Source organism: Phyllosticta capitalensis (genome assembly GCF_038381095.1).
Source record: "Phyllosticta capitalensis strain CBS 128856 chromosome Unknown BKA78scaffold_13, whole genome shotgun sequence".
Taxonomy (NCBI): domain Eukaryota; kingdom Fungi; phylum Ascomycota; class Dothideomycetes; order Botryosphaeriales; family Phyllostictaceae; genus Phyllosticta; species Phyllosticta capitalensis.
In genome coordinates, this window is record NW_027117451.1 from 340,932 (window position 1) to 360,361 (window position 19,430).

General features: G+C 53.2%; 7 protein-coding genes across 7 annotated transcripts; 1 reads left to right on the top strand and 6 right to left on the bottom strand.

Moving 5' to 3' along the window:
* Window positions 1–45: 45 nt before the first annotated feature.
* Window positions 46–1,689, bottom strand: BKA78DRAFT_363319 (uncharacterized protein; the record flags this gene model as incomplete). The annotated part of the gene is made up of 3 exons (XM_066892477.1): window positions 46–1,219; window positions 1,245–1,581; window positions 1,643–1,689. 3 exons carry the CDS (start codon window positions 1,687–1,689, stop codon window positions 230–232), a joined length of 1,374 nt encoding a protein of 457 aa, XP_066738503.1. The 3' UTR covers window positions 46–229.
* A 613-nt stretch (window positions 1,690–2,302) lies between these two features.
* On the bottom strand, window positions 2,303–3,877 carry BKA78DRAFT_383858 (uncharacterized protein; the record flags this gene model as incomplete). Its single annotated transcript, XM_066893080.1, has 4 exons — window positions 2,303–3,330; window positions 3,380–3,459; window positions 3,640–3,770; window positions 3,831–3,877. The coding sequence occupies 4 exons, from the start codon at window positions 3,875–3,877 to the stop codon at window positions 2,374–2,376; spliced, it is 1,215 nt and encodes a 404-aa protein (XP_066738504.1). The 3' UTR covers window positions 2,303–2,373.
* A 926-nt stretch (window positions 3,878–4,803) lies between these two features.
* On the bottom strand, window positions 4,804–5,466 carry BKA78DRAFT_300303 (uncharacterized protein; the record flags this gene model as incomplete). Its single annotated transcript, XM_066887174.1, has 1 exon — window positions 4,804–5,466. One exon carries the CDS (start codon window positions 5,464–5,466, stop codon window positions 4,804–4,806), a length of 663 nt encoding a protein of 220 aa, XP_066738505.1.
* Window positions 5,467–7,304: 1,838 nt separating this feature from the next.
* BKA78DRAFT_347769 (uncharacterized protein) lies at window positions 7,305–9,194 on the bottom strand (the record flags this gene model as incomplete). Its single annotated transcript, XM_066890571.1, has 2 exons — window positions 8,809–9,194; window positions 7,305–8,756 (listed from the first exon to the last, which is right to left on the bottom strand). The coding sequence occupies exons 1-2, from the start codon at window positions 9,133–9,135 to the stop codon at window positions 7,305–7,307; spliced, it is 1,779 nt and encodes a 592-aa protein (XP_066738506.1). The 5' UTR covers window positions 9,136–9,194.
* Window positions 9,195–10,483: 1,289 nt separating this feature from the next.
* Window positions 10,484–12,005, bottom strand: BKA78DRAFT_300306 (uncharacterized protein; the record flags this gene model as incomplete). Its single annotated transcript, XM_066887175.1, has 3 exons — window positions 10,484–11,615; window positions 11,667–11,735; window positions 11,773–12,005. 3 exons carry the CDS (start codon window positions 12,003–12,005, stop codon window positions 10,484–10,486), a joined length of 1,434 nt encoding a protein of 477 aa, XP_066738507.1.
* A 785-nt stretch (window positions 12,006–12,790) lies between these two features.
* On the bottom strand, window positions 12,791–14,805 carry BKA78DRAFT_357459 (putative bifunctional purine biosynthesis protein; the record flags this gene model as incomplete). Its single annotated transcript, XM_066892220.1, has 5 exons — window positions 12,791–14,326; window positions 14,373–14,547; window positions 14,598–14,641; window positions 14,694–14,719; window positions 14,778–14,805. The coding sequence occupies 5 exons, from the start codon at window positions 14,803–14,805 to the stop codon at window positions 12,791–12,793; spliced, it is 1,809 nt and encodes a 602-aa protein (XP_066738508.1).
* A 1,304-nt stretch (window positions 14,806–16,109) lies between these two features.
* On the top strand, window positions 16,110–19,340 carry BKA78DRAFT_327727 (peptidase family M1-domain-containing protein). The gene is made up of 4 exons (XM_066889545.1): window positions 16,110–16,333; window positions 16,381–17,218; window positions 17,276–17,280; window positions 17,399–19,340. The coding sequence occupies exons 1-4, from the start codon at window positions 16,188–16,190 to the stop codon at window positions 19,053–19,055; spliced, it is 2,646 nt and encodes an 881-aa protein (XP_066738509.1). The 5' UTR covers window positions 16,110–16,187; the 3' UTR covers window positions 19,056–19,340.
* Window positions 19,341–19,430: the final 90 nt, after the last annotated feature.

Consider the following 19,430-nt stretch of genomic DNA (forward strand, 5'->3'; position numbering starts at 1 on the left):
CCTATCCCAGAATCAACTGCTCCGGCCCATCTATCCATCGATTATTCCTGCTTCTGTTCCGTTCCAGCGCAGCCTGAAGAAAAGTCGAACCAATGACGCCTTGGCCATGTGATGAGGAGTACTCGAGACAGAGCATCCCGCCATCATCGATGTTTTCCGATATGTTCAGAAGTACTGAAGGGTCGGCCGAACCAAAGCCAGGCAAGTGCGACAATAGGGTTGATTTCATTCAGTAAGTCTGGAACGACCACCTGAAATCTTCCCGGTCCGGCTCCCAAAGGATCCAGAACTCAGCACACTCAAGCCACGGGCGTGGCTCCGGCAAGCCAACTTGGAATACCGTCGTTCGATCATTGTCGAATGAAGGGGAGTACATCCAGTATGAACGAAAACCTCCGGCTTCGTCATCGTGTGGTGTGAGTAAGCGTTGCTTTTCCGCCTCGACTTCAAGTAGTCGATCTTGCATGTTTATTTGAAGCTCCGCTTGGTCGATATCCATATTGGGGTTGTCGTGGTCGATGCTTCCAGTTCGTAGCGGGGGGAAGCAGTAATTGCACTTGCAGACGACGTACGGGTCCAAAGAGCAATTCTCCCGTCGCTGAGACAGTATTGTGGTCTGAATCCGTTTCGCATCCACTCGAAAGAGGTCAATATCCTCGAAGACACTGGAGGGTCGATGATGCTCAAAAGACCTTATGCTTATGTGCGCCTCTTGCAGTCCACGAAGGTAGTTAAAAGGTCGCATAAACTCTTGAAACCCTGAATCAGAAGTGAACTCCCACGTGCCTAAGGAATCCATCCAAATCATGACTGAAAGAAACCTAAGATTTCCACAAGCGCCAAGGCGACTTAGGAATGTTTTGAAGCAACGTCCAAAGTCCGAGTTGTGGGCAGTGCAGAAGCTTCCGTGTTTATGGGCTTCAAGTAGATCTGGGAGCTGCGAGTCACCGTGGAAGCAATATTTCGCCAGGTCGAAGTAGGCCGTCGGCGCAAGGCTGTCATCAGATCGAACTAGCTGAGCCTTCGACAGCGTTTTTTCAGGATCATCGTAACGGATGGAGAAAGGAGCTGCCAAGAAACTCTTTGATTGTGCCGTGTATCTGTAGGAGTCGATCTGCCAGGCGATAATTTTCAGATCGAGACGGCGGATGTTTCCTACGTGAATGAGAATGTCGGGAGCTAGCAGCCGAGGCTGATTCCTCATTAGCTGCTTCCATTCCTCAACGAGACGGATGAGAGCTTACATTTGTATGATAATAGTCCATGGATATCGTGAGGTAGAATTTTGCCTTGCGGTAGAGCCTCTCAATGAACTCTTCTTGAATCTGCTTGCATACCGCAGCCACAGCTGGCAGACAGTCTCGATGCTCTCGATATCGAACATACCCTCCATGCAGGGTCCGAATTTCACCCCGCCAATGGCGCCACCCCGGGCAATTCCAATCTCTGCCGCGGAAATATTCTTGTTCAATTACTTCTTCATAGATCATGTCGCGGATCTCTCTCGGCATTCTCGTAGGGTCGAGGAAGATGCATGTCTGGGGAGGGCGCGAGACAGGCGATGGCATATCGGAGACAGCGCTGTAAACTTTGTCAGCTGGCGAGTTTGAGGTTTGGAAGGTGAGCTGGGCCATAAGCTTACCTTTGTTCGCCGACAATGGCATCATAGGCGCTCTGAGTGGAAGCCATGGTAAGTTCTCATAGTTCGGTGCTGAGGTGATTGGTAGTGAGATGGTTCAGCGAGCGTCGGGTGCAAGAGTTTAGTGCCCAGAAAACTTTTCAGCGGACAGCGCTTGTTTGGCGTAGGTCGGGTTGGGTTGTGGAGGCTGCACCTGAGAAGGCGACAAGATGTGGGAGGGAACAGAGTGCGCGGACAAAAGAACCCTCGACTACATGGTAACAATGGCAGAAGCACTAAGCCGCACAAAAGCCAGATTTAACTCTAGCAATATTCGCAAAAGATGAGAAGACACAAGACCCGGCTGTGCGACACACTATTAAGCAACTTCGCATGGGCTAGGATTGCCCTAGGGCATGCTTCCAAAAATTGCAGCCTGTGTGCACGCTCAACAAGAGCTACTGAGGCCTCACAGCAAAAGCTGTGGCACACATAGCTATCACTACTCCCTGTAGCTCTACGCGAAGGACTTGGTGAACTCTAGTGTTAAGTTCATTATGCGCTTGAACTGTATGCGTACATTTTGTTGTGGAAATTTTCCACTATGCTACGGCCGCTTCTACTTGGTTGCTTTCTCTTGGTCGAGCTCCTTTTATTCATGCCGACTAGCTGTGTGTTTGCCTACGCAAGTTTCTACCGCGGCAAGCTCCAACGAAGCCGCCCTGGAAAGCCGAACAGAACCATCGTCAGTGCTTTCACCAATCCCATTCTTCGTCCTCCACCCAAAGTCTTTGGATATCTGCCAGAAAGTCGTCGTCACTATGGCCGACTTGGAATCCCATGTGTCCCTCCGCCCACTCATCTCTGAAGTCTGAAAAGAATCCGAAGGCTGCTGGAAAGAGAGCTTCCACAATATCCTCAATGTCCTCGTCTTCAGAAAACTCCTCGGCAGCGAGAAATCGCTGCTTCTCTAGTTCGATGGCATCAATTCGCTCTTGCACATCCTCTTGCGCTCCGGATCCGGAAACGCTTGTTTCTGCGCCAGAACACCTAGCCTTTCCCTTGCCCAGAGAAGGGAAGCATTTAGTGCAGCGGCAAACAACGTCATAGCTTCCAAAGTGAGACTGTTGCAGTCCAAGGTTGCGTTGAATCTCACGAGCAAGGGGCCCAAGAGTTGGATGATTGGACCACGATGCATCAGCTTTGCTATTTTCATCGTGCAAGTAGAAACGCGTAGTTTTTGTCTGAGTCTTGCTTTGATGCGCAAAAAATGGTCGTACGAAATCGACTGCCCCTGATTCCGCGTGAGCTATGCCCCTTTTGACTTGTACGTGCACCGAGAGCGACTGGTATTTGCCGTGAGAACCTGGGATAGACATGAATTTGTCTAAACATCTAGCAAAGTGCGAGTTGTGGACCATTGGAAGAACTCCAATGCGTTTGGCCCCAAGTAGCGATGGAAGCTGTTCATCACTGAAGAAGCCGTACTTGTTCAAGTTGAAGTACGGAGTGGGAAACGAGTCCTCGTCGGACCGGACCAGCTTGGCGTTTGAGAGAAGTCCGCTTGGACTGTACCGCACTGAATAAGGAGCTTCTCCCAGAAAGCTGTTCTTGCCTGGTTTGAAGGCGTGTGAAGTGGTCGGAAAAACCCTGAAGGAGAATTCGAGATGATGAATGTTGCTTATATCGACGAACGGGACGGGAGAAAAGTACTAGCATCTAGTGAGTTGACTTTGTTGACCCCATCCAGGACTGACTCACGTAAACGCGTTCAGAGCGGCTTGTGGCCAAAAAATGGAATTTGCAAATGCTGTGGATTCTTTCCAGCATCTCGTCTTGGACTTGCTTGCATGTAGCAGCCAAGGGTGGCAAGATTCCGCGCTTCTGTGGAAGTGCGAGACGATCGGTAGGGAACGTGTTTTTCGTCAAGACGATTAGACGAAACGAAGATTTTTTCGGGGACGAAGTGCAGGAGCGAGTAAGACCATGCAGATGGCTACAGCCTGATGTCACGTCTCTACCTTGGCGAAAATAATCCTTGATGATCTCCTCATAGACCAGGTCGCGGATCTCCCTTGGGATCCTGGCTGGGTCAAGGAACAGGGAGGTCTGGGCGGGGCGCAAAAGTTTCGGCGGGATGATGGAACCAGTACTGCGTACTTTGTGAGCTGATAGGTTTGAGATCTTGGGAGTTGGCTAGGAAAAGGCTTACCTTCGCTCACCGCCCGGGGTGTCAGAGGTGCTTGGAGTCGAGTCCATAGCGATTCCTCATTGATTAGCGTGAATAGGTCGAGTGGGAGTGGGATGGCGAGCGAGAAAGAGGCGACGGCTGCCTAGTTCTTTGGCTCAAGGTCTGCCGGCAGGCAGGTGACAGTTTGTGGCGAGGCTCGGACGACAGGTGGTGTTTAAGGTTGAAAACGGTTGGCGGGGAGACTTTGGAAGTGGTCGAAAACCAAAGAGCGGAGGCGTATTTGCGCACGAGAAATAGAGCGCGGGAGTTTGTGCGTTGCCTCGCGGTGGCCCGAATGTAGAGCGCTGGAGTGGCAGGAGCATCCGGCGGCGGCTGGCGTACGGCGGCAGCCGGTAAGCCCGGGTTCAATTCACTAGGGGGAAAGACTCTACCAATGGTAGGCTGCCTTTAGCCTTTTGTAGTCTTTACCCTACCTTGTAATTTGTGAGTTGTGTTTGGCAGCAATGGTCACGCTCACCTCTCAAAATATGTGCTGCCTCATCATAATCTCAGTGGCCAAACAAGACCATTTATGAGTGCATTTCTGCTATGAAACGCAGCGGTAGCCTATTTGGCTTGAGCCAACTGCAGCCTTTCTTGGCTTCAGGGAAGAGGCATACAGTCCCAGCATTCAGGTTGGCGTCGATGCGGAGACAAGCAAATTCGAGTTGCTAACATACCCAGATTTTGCTACAAACGTCCACCAAATCACCCAGACATTCTGGAACCATCTCCAACACTCTTAATATATTTTTGCGATGCTTTTGACACAGTATCAGCTTTTCGAGTGGAATTCTCCTCTTACCCCCTTACCCCTGACGACATGTGAAATTGGTCAAAGTCGTCCAAAATCTGTCCAGATCATGCTACGTGCATCCAGAATCAGGATATACATAGAAAAACGCGAGAAACATCTCAAACCCTCATCGAAGGAGCTCTCAATCGGAAGCCGCAGTCACCCGCACGGTTGCACCCTCTCAGCCACCCTGACTTTCGACGGCACCCCAGTGTCGGGCAAACAGAGGGAATTTGCGAATGGAGACAAAGCGCAATCGCCACCACTGCCAAAGTCATCAAAGGCGACGGAATGTTTTCTTTTGAGAAGCGGACTTACTGCGGCATCTTCGTTTGCATCGCTTTCCCACAACCGTTGGAACAGCTCCCCAAAAATGTGTTGGTCATCAAGAAGGCGGTACCTTGACTGCGAGAAGCGATCAAACCACTCTTCGTTGAAGCTGACGTCGAGCGGCGAGGGCGGCGCCAAATCCGCCGGCGTGGCCTCAGTTTCCGCCGCCGTCGACGCGGGCAGTTTTGGAAAGCACTCGTCGTACGAGCTCTGCCCGCATCCCGGAAAGTCGCGTAGGGCGCTTGCCTCGTCCGAATCTTCGATTTGCCGCCGCAGCCAATTCGACATGAGGGCGTAGTCAAAGTGCCGCGATCCCTGCGAGTCGTCCTTGTTGCTCTCGCCAAAACCGACGCTGACTATGCGGATGCTGCGCTTACCAAGCTCAGAAAGCGCTCGCAGGTATGGGTACGCGCCGTAGTCAGACCTGGTCAATTGACACTTTCTGTCCATTTGGCTGCAATTCCATGGAACCCAGTCCTGAGTAGGCGTCATTGTGGACAACATTGAGTTCTTCCAAGCAATGTCCCTTCTCGGCCAGTCTTCGAAACAATTGGAAGAAGGGTCGGTGGTGTGCGTGGATGTCAAAAAGATCCTGGATCTTGGGATTCCGGCTATAGCCAAAAGCGACGTTTTCCAACTGCGCCTCGTTCTCTCTCCACAGCCTGTGGGGGTAGAGACTTTGAAGCTCATTGTCTCGCACCTCTCTCTTTCCAGAGGGGCCTGGGGACTGTGCAACAAATCTCAACCAAAGCGCCTTGAGGCTTTTGTCTTGAAAGTTGTAAAGTTTGCCGCATGCTGCTGACTCTATGACAGTTCCCTTGCGTGGAGATGTCCAGTCGTGTTTGATTGAAAATGGCCCCGGCCACAGCCTCTTCCGAGCGCCATGGGGTTGGTCTGGTGTCTTTTCACGACGCTCACGATGCACAGGGAGAAACACCGTGAGCCGACGGGCGCGATGAAGATCAAGCAGGCAAGTTGGACCAGTCTACTCATATCTGTCAACTTTCTGGCTCAACCCGGAAAAGTGTTGGAGACTGACGCGTTCTATGGGTTCGTCGGTCCCAAAGTCTATCTCAACCTCAAACCTGTTGAAGATGAAGTCATGCACCTCTGCTCGGATTTGCTTGCAAACAACAGCCACGTCAAGACCTCTTCTGACTCTTCTGACAGGCACCTCTGTACGATAACGCCATCCATCGTCGGGATGCCACAGCCGGAAAGAAAGTCCTTTGCATTGAGCGTAAAAGCCAGCAGCGTTCGGGTACTCGATGAAATGCGCATAAATCATGTCGCGGAGTTCTCGAGGAAGTCCGAGGAGCGATGCACGGTTGTTGGGCACAGGCTCGTATGGGACGACAACAGGCGCCTGTTGCGCTCGTCCTGGAAGAGCCATGGTGGTACGAGAACGAATGGTAGGAAGAGCTGGTGGGTGTAATAACTACCGTACAGGTAAAGTACATGTAGATAAGGTCGTTGGCACATGAAGACAATCGGGACGGAGCTTCTTCAGGTCTGAAATATCGGCAAGTCCTTTCGTCGAACCGATTGTTGGTGTTTATTTTGATAACGAATCCCACAAACCGAAACCCTCGATAGACTCGCCGCCCAACCGCGCAAGTGAATGTTTGTTGGATGTCTCCGTTGGGTCCTCAAGGCGCTTTGAGGCGTCATCATAACGCACTTCGATCTGAGGAGAGTGAGACAACTCATCATTCAAAATCTGTTGCAAGAAAAGATGGTATGTTGCCTTGAGTATGTTGGGCCCCCCTTACCCCTGACCCCTGAAAAGGCGCATGACAACCCCACAAACACATGATATCTGCTCTAGGCGTACTATTCCTTTTCAAAACTGGTACATACATCAAACCATCACTCGCGAAACATCCCAGGACTTCAATTTCAATCACGTTGTGTCGAGGCTCCTTCTTACCAACGCACGGCCACTACCCTTGGCTTAGTTCTAAGTAGGGAAGAACTTCTTCCTCTGACTGGCTACTAATTATACTAGCCCTAGGAAGGAGGGGAGTAAAAGTCGCCTTAGATGAGGGGAAAGTGGTGGGGCACCCCGAGAGCGCGAAGATTTCATCCTATGAAGGAATATCAGCTAAGGGCATAGCCAGGCACACAGGAAATTTTGTATTTCGAACAGAACTGAGTGCACAGGCTTACTGAATACTACTGTAATTTTCGACTTCAAGAACACTAGGAGTTTAGGGAGGCCTAAGAAGATCATGGCCTTGATCGAAGATTCCCTGCGCCAGCAAAATCTGCCTCGGACAAGACGGTCTCACCCGTGAGTCACCCAATTCCGCCGCCAAACGCTCCAACTTTCAATCCTCCTCGTCATCAGAGTCTTGGAAGACAAACGAGTATCCCTTCCTGGGAAACCCAATCTTGTAGTAGAGTTCAAGTCTGCGAAGATCGTCTGCCGTCCAATGCGAGTATTCGATATCTTCGCCGTCTTCAGTGTCGGGATACTCGAAGACTGAGTGTTCATGCTGGCTCGCAGCATCGTCATGAATCGAATCCCGTGGTGTCGCTGGCAACGATAAGTGCTCCTCGCTAGGAGCGTTCGAGGGTTCCAGGGCCTCGGGGTCTTGCTGATAATCGATATCTGCCATGGCGTCGTCGTCGCTGTCATCACTTGGCGCCTCCCCGGCTTCAGAATCTCCCGAAACTTCGTCGTCTTCGCCAAACAGGGCTTCCTGATCCTCAGAGTCGCTAGAGAATTGGCTAGCCCCAGACTGATATACCCTCTCATTCTCCATTATCCAAAGGTCGTCGGGAGCGTCGTACGTGTTTTCCCGCATAGGTGGCCAAATCAAGATGTTTGGGTCGTTGTGCAGGCGATATCTGGTATTTCTGCATTTGTATAACCATACTCGGTCGTCTCTCAAGTCGAGTGGCTTGATTGGTTTGAATACTGCAACTGTCTCCGCAGCGACCGAGGGGGGCAATCTGGGAAAGCTCTGATCAAAACTTTTTTCGTTCCCCAAATCAAAATCAGGAGGGTAATCGATGAGAGATCTAGCCTCATCCGTGTCCTCGATGGCACGCCGTAAAAAGTTCCGGATGATGGCTTGATCATACTCATTTGTCCACTGAAAGTCGTTCCAGTATGGCAACAACAGACCACGGGTCCTGGGCAATCCAAATTCAACAAGTACCTTGGGTACCGAACTGAACCTCGAAATGAGATCCAAGTATTTCGAGACACCAAAATCGGATCTTGTAACTTCGGTCCGCAGATACATGTAATACATTCCCATTCTTGAATCATATGGCACGTTGCGGCACCGCGAGAATTCCTGTGAAAAAGATCCAATCGCAAAGTCGATTTCGAGGACCTTGAGACGATGTCCCTCAGCTAGTTTGTCTAATAAGCTCTTGCAGTGTGGGTTGATTGGGACATCATGAGGTGGGTTTTCGTGGCACCAAAGCCTGTGGGGGTAAATCTGTTCAAGGTCGATTGGCTCTGGTGCCTGCGCGGATTCAGCTGAAGGCGATGCCACAACTCTTGACCACAGCTTGTGAGGAGTAACTTGTGGAGTAGTGGAATTTGGCTCCTGGCCAGATCTGAAAGGCGCTTCACCATCGAACACAGACTCCAGAAGTGTCCCCTTTCGTCGACAAGTCCAGTCGTGCACGATTGAGTAGATTTCCTTCTGGGGCTTATTGAGAGAGATGGGCGGTTGGTTGTAATTTGGGTGATGTACCACGTCGATGGAGATCTTCAATTCGCGCGCAGTATGAAGAAGATCAAATGGAGATGAATATAACCTCTGAAGGAAGTCAGCTCGGCAGTCTTCTACAACAAAAGAAGAGTGCACTTACATGTTCTTGATGGAAGTAGGCCTCGACAGCGAAGCGGTCGAAGATGAATTCCTGCACTTCCTTGCAAAGCTGTTTACAAGTGGACATTGCCGACAACGCATTGTTGATTCTCCTGGTCTCCAATTTTCCAGCTTGATGACCAGGGTGGCGAAACACCAAATCCACAGCGTAATATCCTACCCTGAATACCTCGTTCTTTCCCAGTTCAATGATATACTCATAGACCATGTCGCGAAGTTCGCGGGGAAGCCTAGCGAAATGCGAGCTAGACAGCCCGGTGCTGTCTGGCTCGGTCGTCATGGGAGCAGAAGAGTCGTTGTCATCCATCTTGAACGACAGAGCGCGAGTGGCGGGGAAATCAAGGAATGACGACCAAGACGATGCTGAGTTTCGAAAGTGGCGGAGAGACACGGATACAGGGAGACATCTTGGAGATAAAGACGAAGCGCACTCCTGCCTCGAGAGAGAGTGTGTTGGCAGGCAACCGTTGGTTACAAATCGGCCCCCAAGTCCAACCACTCGCTCCAGTTGGCTTGGACTTTTGGTTGGATGCGACCCTGTTGGTTGTAGTTGACGTTTCGGACAGCGCGTCCGAACCGCTGGCAGACTCAAGCAGAAACATCAAGCAAATTTTGCACTCAAGACAGCGCTTCGAGGAGGCCACAGTGCTTGAGGATGGACGAAGATGAGAATGTTGGAAGAGGCGTTGGGCTCGGTTTGGAGGGGCGACTTCGCAAAGTTGGTGCGGCGAAGACGTTGGGGTTGGGACGCACCCTTGCGCCAACTTGGTCTTCGACGGGTAAAGCGCAGTGAGAGAATTATCGGACAAGAAAATGACGACTCCCCAATAACGAGAGAGCGCGAGAGGCGAAAAGGTCGACGAGTCACCTTGCTCAGGACTCGCGCGCATTCCGTTCGCCCAACAGTAAGAACACCCACACCCGCAAATTGAATCTTATAATTTCCAAAAGCCCATGACACTTTCATGGTAGCTGAGTAGTAGATGCCAGCTGGTTAAGTGGTTGCCTGGGTTGGTTGGTCACATTTGCTCATTTGGTTAAGGTTCGGACACTTTTGTTTGAATCCCACGGCTATCATTTTGCCCTGTTGTTATTTGGGTCCTGTTGTTTTTGTTTTTGTTTTTGTTTTTTGTTTTTTTTTTTTTTTGCGACCACTCAAGGCAACAGGGCTGGAGGACGATGCCATGGCTGGAAGTGACTGGCCTGGCGGGCGAGGGCGCACCTGCTCTTTTGACCACCGCCAAACACCATTTCTTCGCAAAAGCTCCAATCACCCAGAGCCCGGTACGGCAGGCCCCTACAGCCAACATGCCAAACACGATAGCCTCATTTGCCCCGACAGAGTCTGCTGTCACATATCCCTCGCATCCTCTCTTCATTGCCGGGAGACGCGAGTCCAAACTCCCTGAACGGCAGTCCGACTTCTTCGACCAGCAACACGCCTTGATACCAGAGAATAGCAGATGAAAGCAAGCACGCCAATCGTTGTTATTATTCGATAAGTGTGTATCTCAAAGATCAGATGCGGCAGACAACAGACGAGGCAGCGCTAACTCACGACCGGGCCAAACTAGCCTGCATATCGCTTTCTTTGTGCTATTTACTTGTTAAGGAGAACATCATGTCAGCTTTTCGGCTTCAAAAGGCCTCAAGCCTCAACTCTTCATATCACAGGCTCTGCTTTGCACACATTCGTCATCCGACTCCTCCGCATCAAACGAAGCTTCCGATTCATCAGAAGAAGATTCAGCACCTCCATGACCGCACGTCCTCGTATCCAGCAGCAACCAAGAATCGTCTGGACAGTCATATGTGTTTTCCCGCAACGGCGACAGCAGCAAGATATTGTGATCGTCGTACAGACGATACCTGCGATTCCTGGCCCTGGACGTCCAAACTGGGTTGCATCTCAAGTCGAGGGGACGGGCTGGTTTGAATCTCGGCGCGGCCTTCTCCTTCGCAGTTGATGGCGGCAGTCTTGGAAAGGTTTCATCGAATGTTTTGTCGGTGGGTCCAGGAGGGAAATTGCGGAGTGATGCTGCCTGTTCGCTCTTCTCAATACGACGCCTCAAAAGATTGACGAGGAGACGTGAATCATACAGCCTAGTAGACTGATCATCATCATGCCAGCTCTGGAACATGGAAACGTGCATAGACCGACCGAATGTGACGTCGACAGTGGGAACGCGGCCGAGACCAGAGATGAGGTCAATGTAAGGATAGACGCCGTAGTCCGATCTGGTTAGCTGAGGTAGTTGATACAAAGGCCCAAATCTCCAGTCCCAGTGAACGTGGCCCGAGCCGATGGAGCCCCTGACATTGGAACCAACCACGAATTCGATCTTCAGCCATTCTAAGCGATGCGCTTGGCTCATTCGTCGGAACAGGTTGACAAAACTTTGCGGCATTGGCGCGGGGACGAGCGGTGGATCTGAAGTTGACCAAAGTCTGTGGGGATAAATTCTGAGCAGGTCATATGGCTCAGGAGCTTCTGAGGACAGGGATTGCCCTGATGCCACGATGCTCGACCAAAGCTGCTTCCCACAATTTGCTCCTGGAGCAGTGTCTTGTTTCTTATCGGCTTGCTCTTGGACCTGGCTGCCGAATCCAGATCGTATAAGAGTAGCCTTTTGCCGAGAAGTCCAATCATGGATAACTGAAAACGGGCCTGAAATGGGTTTATTTTTGACACTGAAAGTCTCGCCCAGATTTGAGCCGTGTTCTACATCAATTGACGTGTCCAGATAGCGTGCGGTATGGAGAAGGTCAAATGGAGACAGGACTCCGCTCTTGCGGCAGTTAGCGAAGCATTCTATACAGGATATTTAGCATACTTACACGCCCATGGTGCATGTGGACCTTAGCGACGAGACGGTTGAAGATGAGCTCTTGTACTTCTTTTCGAAGCTGTTTGCAAGTCCAGACTATTGACAGCGACATATACCTGAACACCTTGTTCGATTTCTCAACCAGGTAGTCATCAGGGCGTCGAAATACCACATCTAATCCATCATATTCGCCTCTGAATGCTTCGTGTGCGCGTAGTTCAATGATATACCCATAGACCATGTCGCGAAGCTCCCGGGGAAGCCTGGCAATGTTCGAACGAGCGAGTCCTGTACTATCTGCATTGGTCGCCATGGGAGGTCGAGCTCTCACAACATCGTCGTCGCTCATCTGAGCAAACCGAAGGTTTGGAAGACTTGAAGACAAGGGAAAGAGAACGTGTGATGCCTAAGGGTGGCAAGCAGGCGAAAAGGCTCCCGGTGCGGAAGACCAAAGTCTACCTGCTTCAACTCAGCCGCCAATCCGACAGTTCCAGCTCGGGGGTAGCGACTTGTTGGATTAGTCCATCATGAGTCTTGATTGGCAACAATCCGTCGGCTCTTCTCACAAAAGAAGGCGCTTCGCTCGTTGGTTTGGATGCGACTCTGTTGGCTGTCGTTGGCGTCTCGGACGGCGCGTCCGAACCGCCACCAGACAACGTAGGAGACATGCGGCGAAGACGTTGGAGTTGGGACACGCCCGAGGCGCCAAACTGGCCTTGCACGGGCGTTGTGTGGTAAGAGGAGCATTGAAAGACCAAGCAGAAATGAAGAGGTTGTGTGAAAGGCAAACAGTCGACGAGTCACCTTACTCAGGACCCGCGCGCATCCCATCCGCCCAACAGCATATGTATGTACGAAAGAGAAAGAGGTCGCCGCATGCAGACAGGCATGATGGAATCGGCCAAGATTTTTTTTCAATGTCACGCACGTCTTGATACCACAGAATGGCAGATGAAAGCAAGCACGCTAATTGTTGTTGTTCGATAAGTGTGTATCTCAAAGATCAGATGCGGTAGACAACAAATGAGGCAGCGCTAACCTCCCACAACACACTCACATACCATACCGCAGGGCGTTTTCTCAATCAATGTATGTCAACTTGGATTCCTGATCTCACATCATCGCACCTCCACCCTAGTGGTGGAACAACCGAATGTGCTGCTCAACAAAGGTGACGCCCAGCTTCTCCGCCGTCTCGAAGACGGCCTTGTCGTTCTGGCTGCCGCTCGGCGCGGCAATGTACTTGACGCCGGAGCGGGCGGCGCGGTAGACGTTGTCGGTGAAGGGGAAGAAGGCGTCGCTGGAGACGGCGACGCCCTTGAGCTGGGCGAGCCAGTCGGCGCGCTCGGCGGCCGTGAAGGTGGCCGGCACGTCGCCCTCCTCGAACATGCGCTCAAAGTCGGCGCGCTCGGGGCCCGACGCGGGGACGCTGCCCGAGCAGAGCAGGTCGATGGCGTTGGACTTGTCCGGGCGCTTGGTGCCCTTCTTGAACTCGAGGCCAAGGGTGCGCGAGTGGTAGCGCATCCACCAGTTGTCGGCCTTGTCGCCGGCGAGACGCGTGCAGTGGATGCGCGACTGCTGGCCGGCGCCCAGGCCGACGACCTGCCCGTTGAGCGCGTAGCACACGCTGTTGGACTGGGTGTACTTGAGGGCAATGGTGGCGACGGTCAGGTCGCGCAGGGCCGACTCGGGGAGAGCCGACGAGGTCTGGGACGAGGGCACAATGACGTTGGAGAAGGTAGCAGGGCTGATCTTGGCGTCGTTGCGGTGCTGCGTCAGGCTGATGCCGTAGACGGTGCGCTGCTCCATGGTGGCAGGCTCGAATTCAGGGTCCATCTGGAGAACGAGGTACTTGCCGCCCTTCTTGGCCTTGAGGATCTCGAGCGCTTCCGGCGCGTAGCCAGGAGCGATGATGCCGTCCGAGACCTCACGAGAGATGATCTTGGCCGTGGGCAGGTCAACGACGTCCGACACGGCAATCATGTCGCCAAAGCTCGACATGCGGTCAGCGCCGCGGGCACGGGCGTAGGCCTGGGCGAGGGCCGACGACTCGATGCCAGCAATGTCGTCGACCATGTAGACCTTGCGGTCCTCGGCAGTCAGGGGCACACCAATGGCAGCACCGGCGGGCGAGACGTGCTTGAACGACGCGGCAGCAGGGAGACCGAGCGCGTTCTTGAGCTCCTTGACCAGCGGCCATGCGTTGAGGGCGTCGAGCAGGTTGACGTAGCCCGGGGCACCACCCAGGACCTTGAAGGGCAGGTTGCCCTCACGCACAAACGCGGCGGCAGGCTTCTGGTGGGGGTTGGTGCCGTAGCGGAGAGTGACCTGCTGGAGGCCATCACCGGCGTACTGCTTGCGGAAAAAGTCGGAGATGGCAGTGTCGTAGTCGGCAGTGTGGGTGAAGGCCTTCAGGGCGTACAACTGTCTCTTTTGCTCGGAGATGTCTCCCTTTTGCTCGAGCTCGATCAAGAAGTCATGGTAGTCCTCGGGGTCGCTGAGGATAGTGACACGGCTGTGGTTCTTGGCCGCGGCGCGGAGCAGCGTGACGCCGCCAATGTCAATGTCCTCAACGGCCTCAGGGATGGTCACGTTGACCTTGGAGACAGTCTCCTGGAAGGGGTAGAGGTTGCAGACGCAAAAGTCAATCTTTTGGATGTTTTGGTCGGCCTGGAGTGGTCAATGCCGGCTCATCAACAGTCGAGATTCAACTCACAAGGTCCTGCTGGTCCGAGGGAATCTCACGGGCGAGCAGACCACCGTGGACGGCCGGGTGGAGGGTCTTGACACGGCCACCCAGCATCTCCGGGGCGTTGGTGAGGGCCGAGATGTCCTCGACGGGGAAACCACCCTCCCGAATCATCTTGGCGGTGCCGCCAGACGCGTAGACCCTGGAATTGGTTAGCCATGGAGGATGGCCAATGGCTAGAATGATGCTCACTTGACATTGTTCTTAACAAGGCCCTTGGCGAGGTCCAAAAGACCCTGTGTACTTGGTCAACAATAGCTTTGTCGGAAGAGTGCGGGGCAGACGCACAGTCTTGTTGAAGACGCTGATGATGGCTGTGGGCTGGGTTAGTGGAAAGCGGGATGCGGCGAGGACCGAGGATGGAGCACGTACCCCTCTTCTGGGAAGCTTCGGAAGCCATTGTTGGAGTGTGTGGTTACGGGAGCAACAACGTGATCTGGAGAGGTTGTTGACCTGGAGCCATCGAAGTGAATTTTGGCCGCCGTCGAAATATTACGCCACCATTTTCTGCCTTGTCGCCTGGTGAGGCATCAACTCCAGAGACCCCGCCGGAGCTGGTCGGCCCGATGGAAAGAAGGTCACGTGAGCATCAAATTCAATTTTCTTAGCCAGCGCGCTCGCCGCCGTCCTTTCTTCTTCAACAAACGCAAAAAACCAACGCTCGCGAAAAAGCATTTCTGATTCGAGGTACCCGTCGTCTACGGACGTTCCGAGGCGCCCATGATAACAGAAACCGTCTGTCGAGTGGAGAACAGCCTCCAGCGATGGATCTTGGGTGCGGTCTCTTCCTCTGCCGTGGGAGGGGGCGCAATGATCTGCCGTACATGCCACTGGTGATATCAATGATGATTCGTGTGCTGTGACAAAATCAAGGCGAATGAGGCGAGTCTGGTGTGTCTGGAGCAAGCGACAGGCATATCGCTGTTCACTGCTTCATGCCGCTTCCTGGGCTGCATATACAAGTACATCCATGTCTACCAACAGGATTCAACGCATTCCTATGTACTCATGTGCCGCTTAACCTATAGATGAGCATCCACTGAAGTGATGCCCTCTTCAAACGCACGGCATTGTTCAGTCTCGCAAGATGATCATAAAGGACAGCCAGGCACGGCGTGGAAGCCAAAGTGCCTGGGAGGACTCCTTGCTGATTGAATGTTGAAGAAGAGAAAAGAGTTTGCGGGCGGCCAGGCGCAAAAGAAGAGCGGCAGCCAGGAGGCGCGTGCGTCAACCACTCAGCGGCTAGCCCTAAGCTTGTCCCGCGATGCTGTTGACCGCTGCCAAAGTTTAATCCAAGAGGAACCCGGCCTTCAGATTTGGGAAGGAGACTGAGAGCATTGCTGTGACCATCTCAAGTCGACTATTTTTTTGATCAATTGATAGTTGAGCAGTTATACAGAAGAACTTGTACGCGCCGACAGAGCTTGGACGAGACAAGCTTTCGCGCTCGGCGGCCTTGCAGCGCGCGTCTCTCATCCATACAGCTGACTGCAGACCGCACAACCTCTTACTCTTTGCGCGCGCAGCCAGAGAATGTGGACAAGCTCCTTTCGCCGGGTGGCTGTGGCCAACCGCAGTGCCGCGTCTCTTCGTTGCCCTCTCTCACCGCAAGCGCGCCTGAATAGTTGCCGCGGTGGTCCTGGAGCTGCCGCGAACCGGAGCTACGTTACCACCACCCACCTCTCGTCCACTTCCACTTCTACCCCCTCCTCCCGCCCCACCACCCGTCTCCCTCCCAGATCCCTCCCCCGCTTCGTCAGGTACTGCTCCCATCGAAGAAACATGTGCAAACACTTTGACGCCGGTTCCAACCTCGACATTACCAAGGGCCGCGAGGTCCTGCCCAAGAATGTCAAGCCAATCCATTACGACCTGACTCTGGAGCCCAATCTCGAGACGTTTGAGTACGAGGGCAAGGTCGTCATTGAGTCGGTGATCCATTCCTCCAATACCATCCAAAGCTGACCAGCTCCAGGCTCGATGTCGTCGAAAACTCCAATTCCATCTCCCTCAACACCCTCGACCTCAAGATCAAGTCGACCACTGTCTCGTCTGGTGGCGCCACCATCTCATCCAACCCCGACCTCTCCTACAATGAAGACACGCAAACCACAAAGGTCTCCTTCAAGGAGACGATACCGGCTGGCTCCAAGGCCACGCTTACCCAGACGTTTACCGGTACCTTGAACAACAACATGGCGGGCTTCTACCGGTCGTCCTACAACGGTGCCGATGGCAAGCAAAAGTACATGGCCACAACCCAGATGGAGCCGACTGATGCCAGGAGGGCTTTCCCCTGCTTTGACGAGCCGGCGCTCAAGTCCAAGTTTACCATCACCTTGATCGCGGACAAGCACTTGACCTGCCTGAGCAACATGGACGCAGTCGCGGAAAAGGATGTGGAGTCCAAGATGAGTGGCGGCACCAAGAAGGCGGTCACCTTCCGGGAGACGCCTCTCATGTCCACCTACCTGTTGGCCTTTATCGTCGGAGAGCTCAATGTCATTGAGAGCAACGACTTCCGCGTCCCCGTCCGCGTGTTTGCGACTCCTGACAAGGACATCAACCACGGCAAATTCTCCCTCGATCTTGCGGCCCGCACGCTCGACTTTTACGAGAAGAAGTTCAACAGCCCGTTCCCGCTGCCCAAGATGGACATGGTTGCGATCCCTGACTTCAGTGCTGGCGCCATGGAGAACTGGGGTCTTGTCACTTACCGCGTCGTTGACGTCCTGTTTGACGAGAAGACTAGCGGCGCGTCGACCAAGCAACGCGTGGCTGAGGTTGTGCAGCATGAACTGGCGCACCAATGGGTAAGCAGCTCTATATCCCACTTGTCATTTGATTTCTAAGCTAACAAATAGTCCTAGTTCGGGTAAGGAAACTCCTTTCTCTTAGTTTCTGCCTCCCCCCCCCCTTTGCCCCCTACCCCCCCTGCTTCTTCCTGCTTCACCCCCTGGTCTTCTAAGCTAATTATTAACCCAAAAAACAAGTAACCTGGTCACTATGTCATTTTGGGACGGCCTCTGGTTGAACGAGGGATTCGCTACGTGGATGTCGTGGTACTCGTGCAACGAGTTTTACCCCGAATGGAAGGTCTGGCAGGGTTACGTGACCGACAACCTCCAGAGCGCCTTGTCCCTCGACTCGCTGCGGTCCAGTCATCCCATTGAAGTCCCAGTCAAGCGTGCTGATGAGATCAACCAAATCTTCGATGCCATCTCGTACTCCAAGGGGTCATGCGTCTTGCGCATGATTTCCAAGTATCTTGGCGAGGAGACCTTTATGGAGGGCATCAGGCGTTACCTTAAGAAGCACGCCTACGGCAACACTGAGACGGGCGACTTGTGGGCTTCGTTGAGCGATGCTAGCGGCAAAGACGTGGAAAAGGTCATGGACATCTGGACCAAGAATGTTGGCTTTCCGGTCGTCACAGTGACGGAAAAGCCCGACACCAGTTCGATTCACGTTAAGCAGAACCGTTTCTTGCGTACTGCCGACGTCAAGCCCGAAGAAGACAAGACTTTGTTCCCCGTCTTCCTTGGACTCCGCACGAAGGAGGGCATCGACGAGGACGTTACCCTCACCGCACGTGAGACCGACATTAAGGTCAAGGACCTTGACTTTTACAAGCTGAACGCCGACCACTCGGGCATCTACCGCACGTCGTATACCCCTGAGCGTCTGCAGAAGCTCGGTGAAGCTGCCAAGCAGGGTCTTCTCTCTGTCGAGGACCGTGCCGGCATGATTGCTGATGCTGGTGCGCTCGCTGCCTCGGGCTACCAGAAGACATCTGGTCTTCTTAGTCTGCTCGAAGGATTCAAGACGGAGAGCGAGTTTGTTGTCTGGGACGAGCTCATGGCCCGCATTGGCTCTCTCCGCGCGGCTTGGATCTTTGAAGACGAAGCCGTCAAGGATGCGCTCAAGAAGTTCCAGCTTAATCTGGTCGCGGACAAGGCTCACGAGATTGGCTGGGAATTCAAGGAGAGCGACGGCCACATTGAGCAGCAGTTCAAGGCACTCCTCTTTGGCTCGGCAGGCATCGCCGGCGACGAAAAGGTCAAGAAGGCGGCGTTTGACATGTTTGAAAAGTTCAAGAATGGCGACGAGTCAGCAATTCACCCCAACATTCGCGGCAGTGTCTACGGCATCGTCCTCAGCTACGGTGGAGAGGAAGAGTACAACGCCATCCTCAACGAATACCGCAACGGCACTACCAGCGACAAGCGCAACACGGCGCTGCGTGCCATTGGACGCGCCAAGAAGCCCGAGCTGATTCAGCGCACGTTGAGCCTCCCTCTCAGCGACGAGGTCAAGGGCCAGGACGTTTACTTGCCGATTGGCGCCTTGCGGACTCACAAGGAGGGTATCGAGGCGCTCTGGCAGTGGATGACGGAGCACTGGGCAGAGCTTGAGAAGAAGCTGCCGCCGGGTTTGACGATGCTGAGCTCCGTCGTGACGATTTCCACGTCTAGCTTCACGCACAAGGACCAGATGGCGCGCATCGAAGAATTCTTCTCCAAGCGCAGCACCAAGGGCTTCGACCAGAGCTTGGCACAGAGCTTGGATGCGATTCGCGCCAAGGCCAACTGGATCGAGAAGGACAGCGAGGATGTCAAGACTTTCCTCAAGCAGCACGGCTACTTGTAAATGTGGTGTTGACAGGGAGAATTGGGTTGTTCAGGGAGGAATGTAGAGACGCACAGACATATGACGCAAGGCAGAGTATGTACTTGTCAACAGCAAATAAAAATTTTGAACTGGCAAATGGGATGATGCTGGTATCGGGATAAAGTGAGGATGCAAAAGCAGCGTCTTGGCGGTCTGGGTGACGTCAAGCAAGGCGAAGCTCGAGGGTCAAGGTTAAGGTAGTGGCCGTCCGTAGTGGCCGAACCCTGAATGGAAGACAGGAGAACGTTTCGCAGGCACAGGCACAATGGATTTGTTGTTGTTGACTTGAGCCCCTGTCGCCTTGTCAGGTGCATTGCCCCCGCCATATTACGTTGTGCTGAAGGCTGAAGCTGC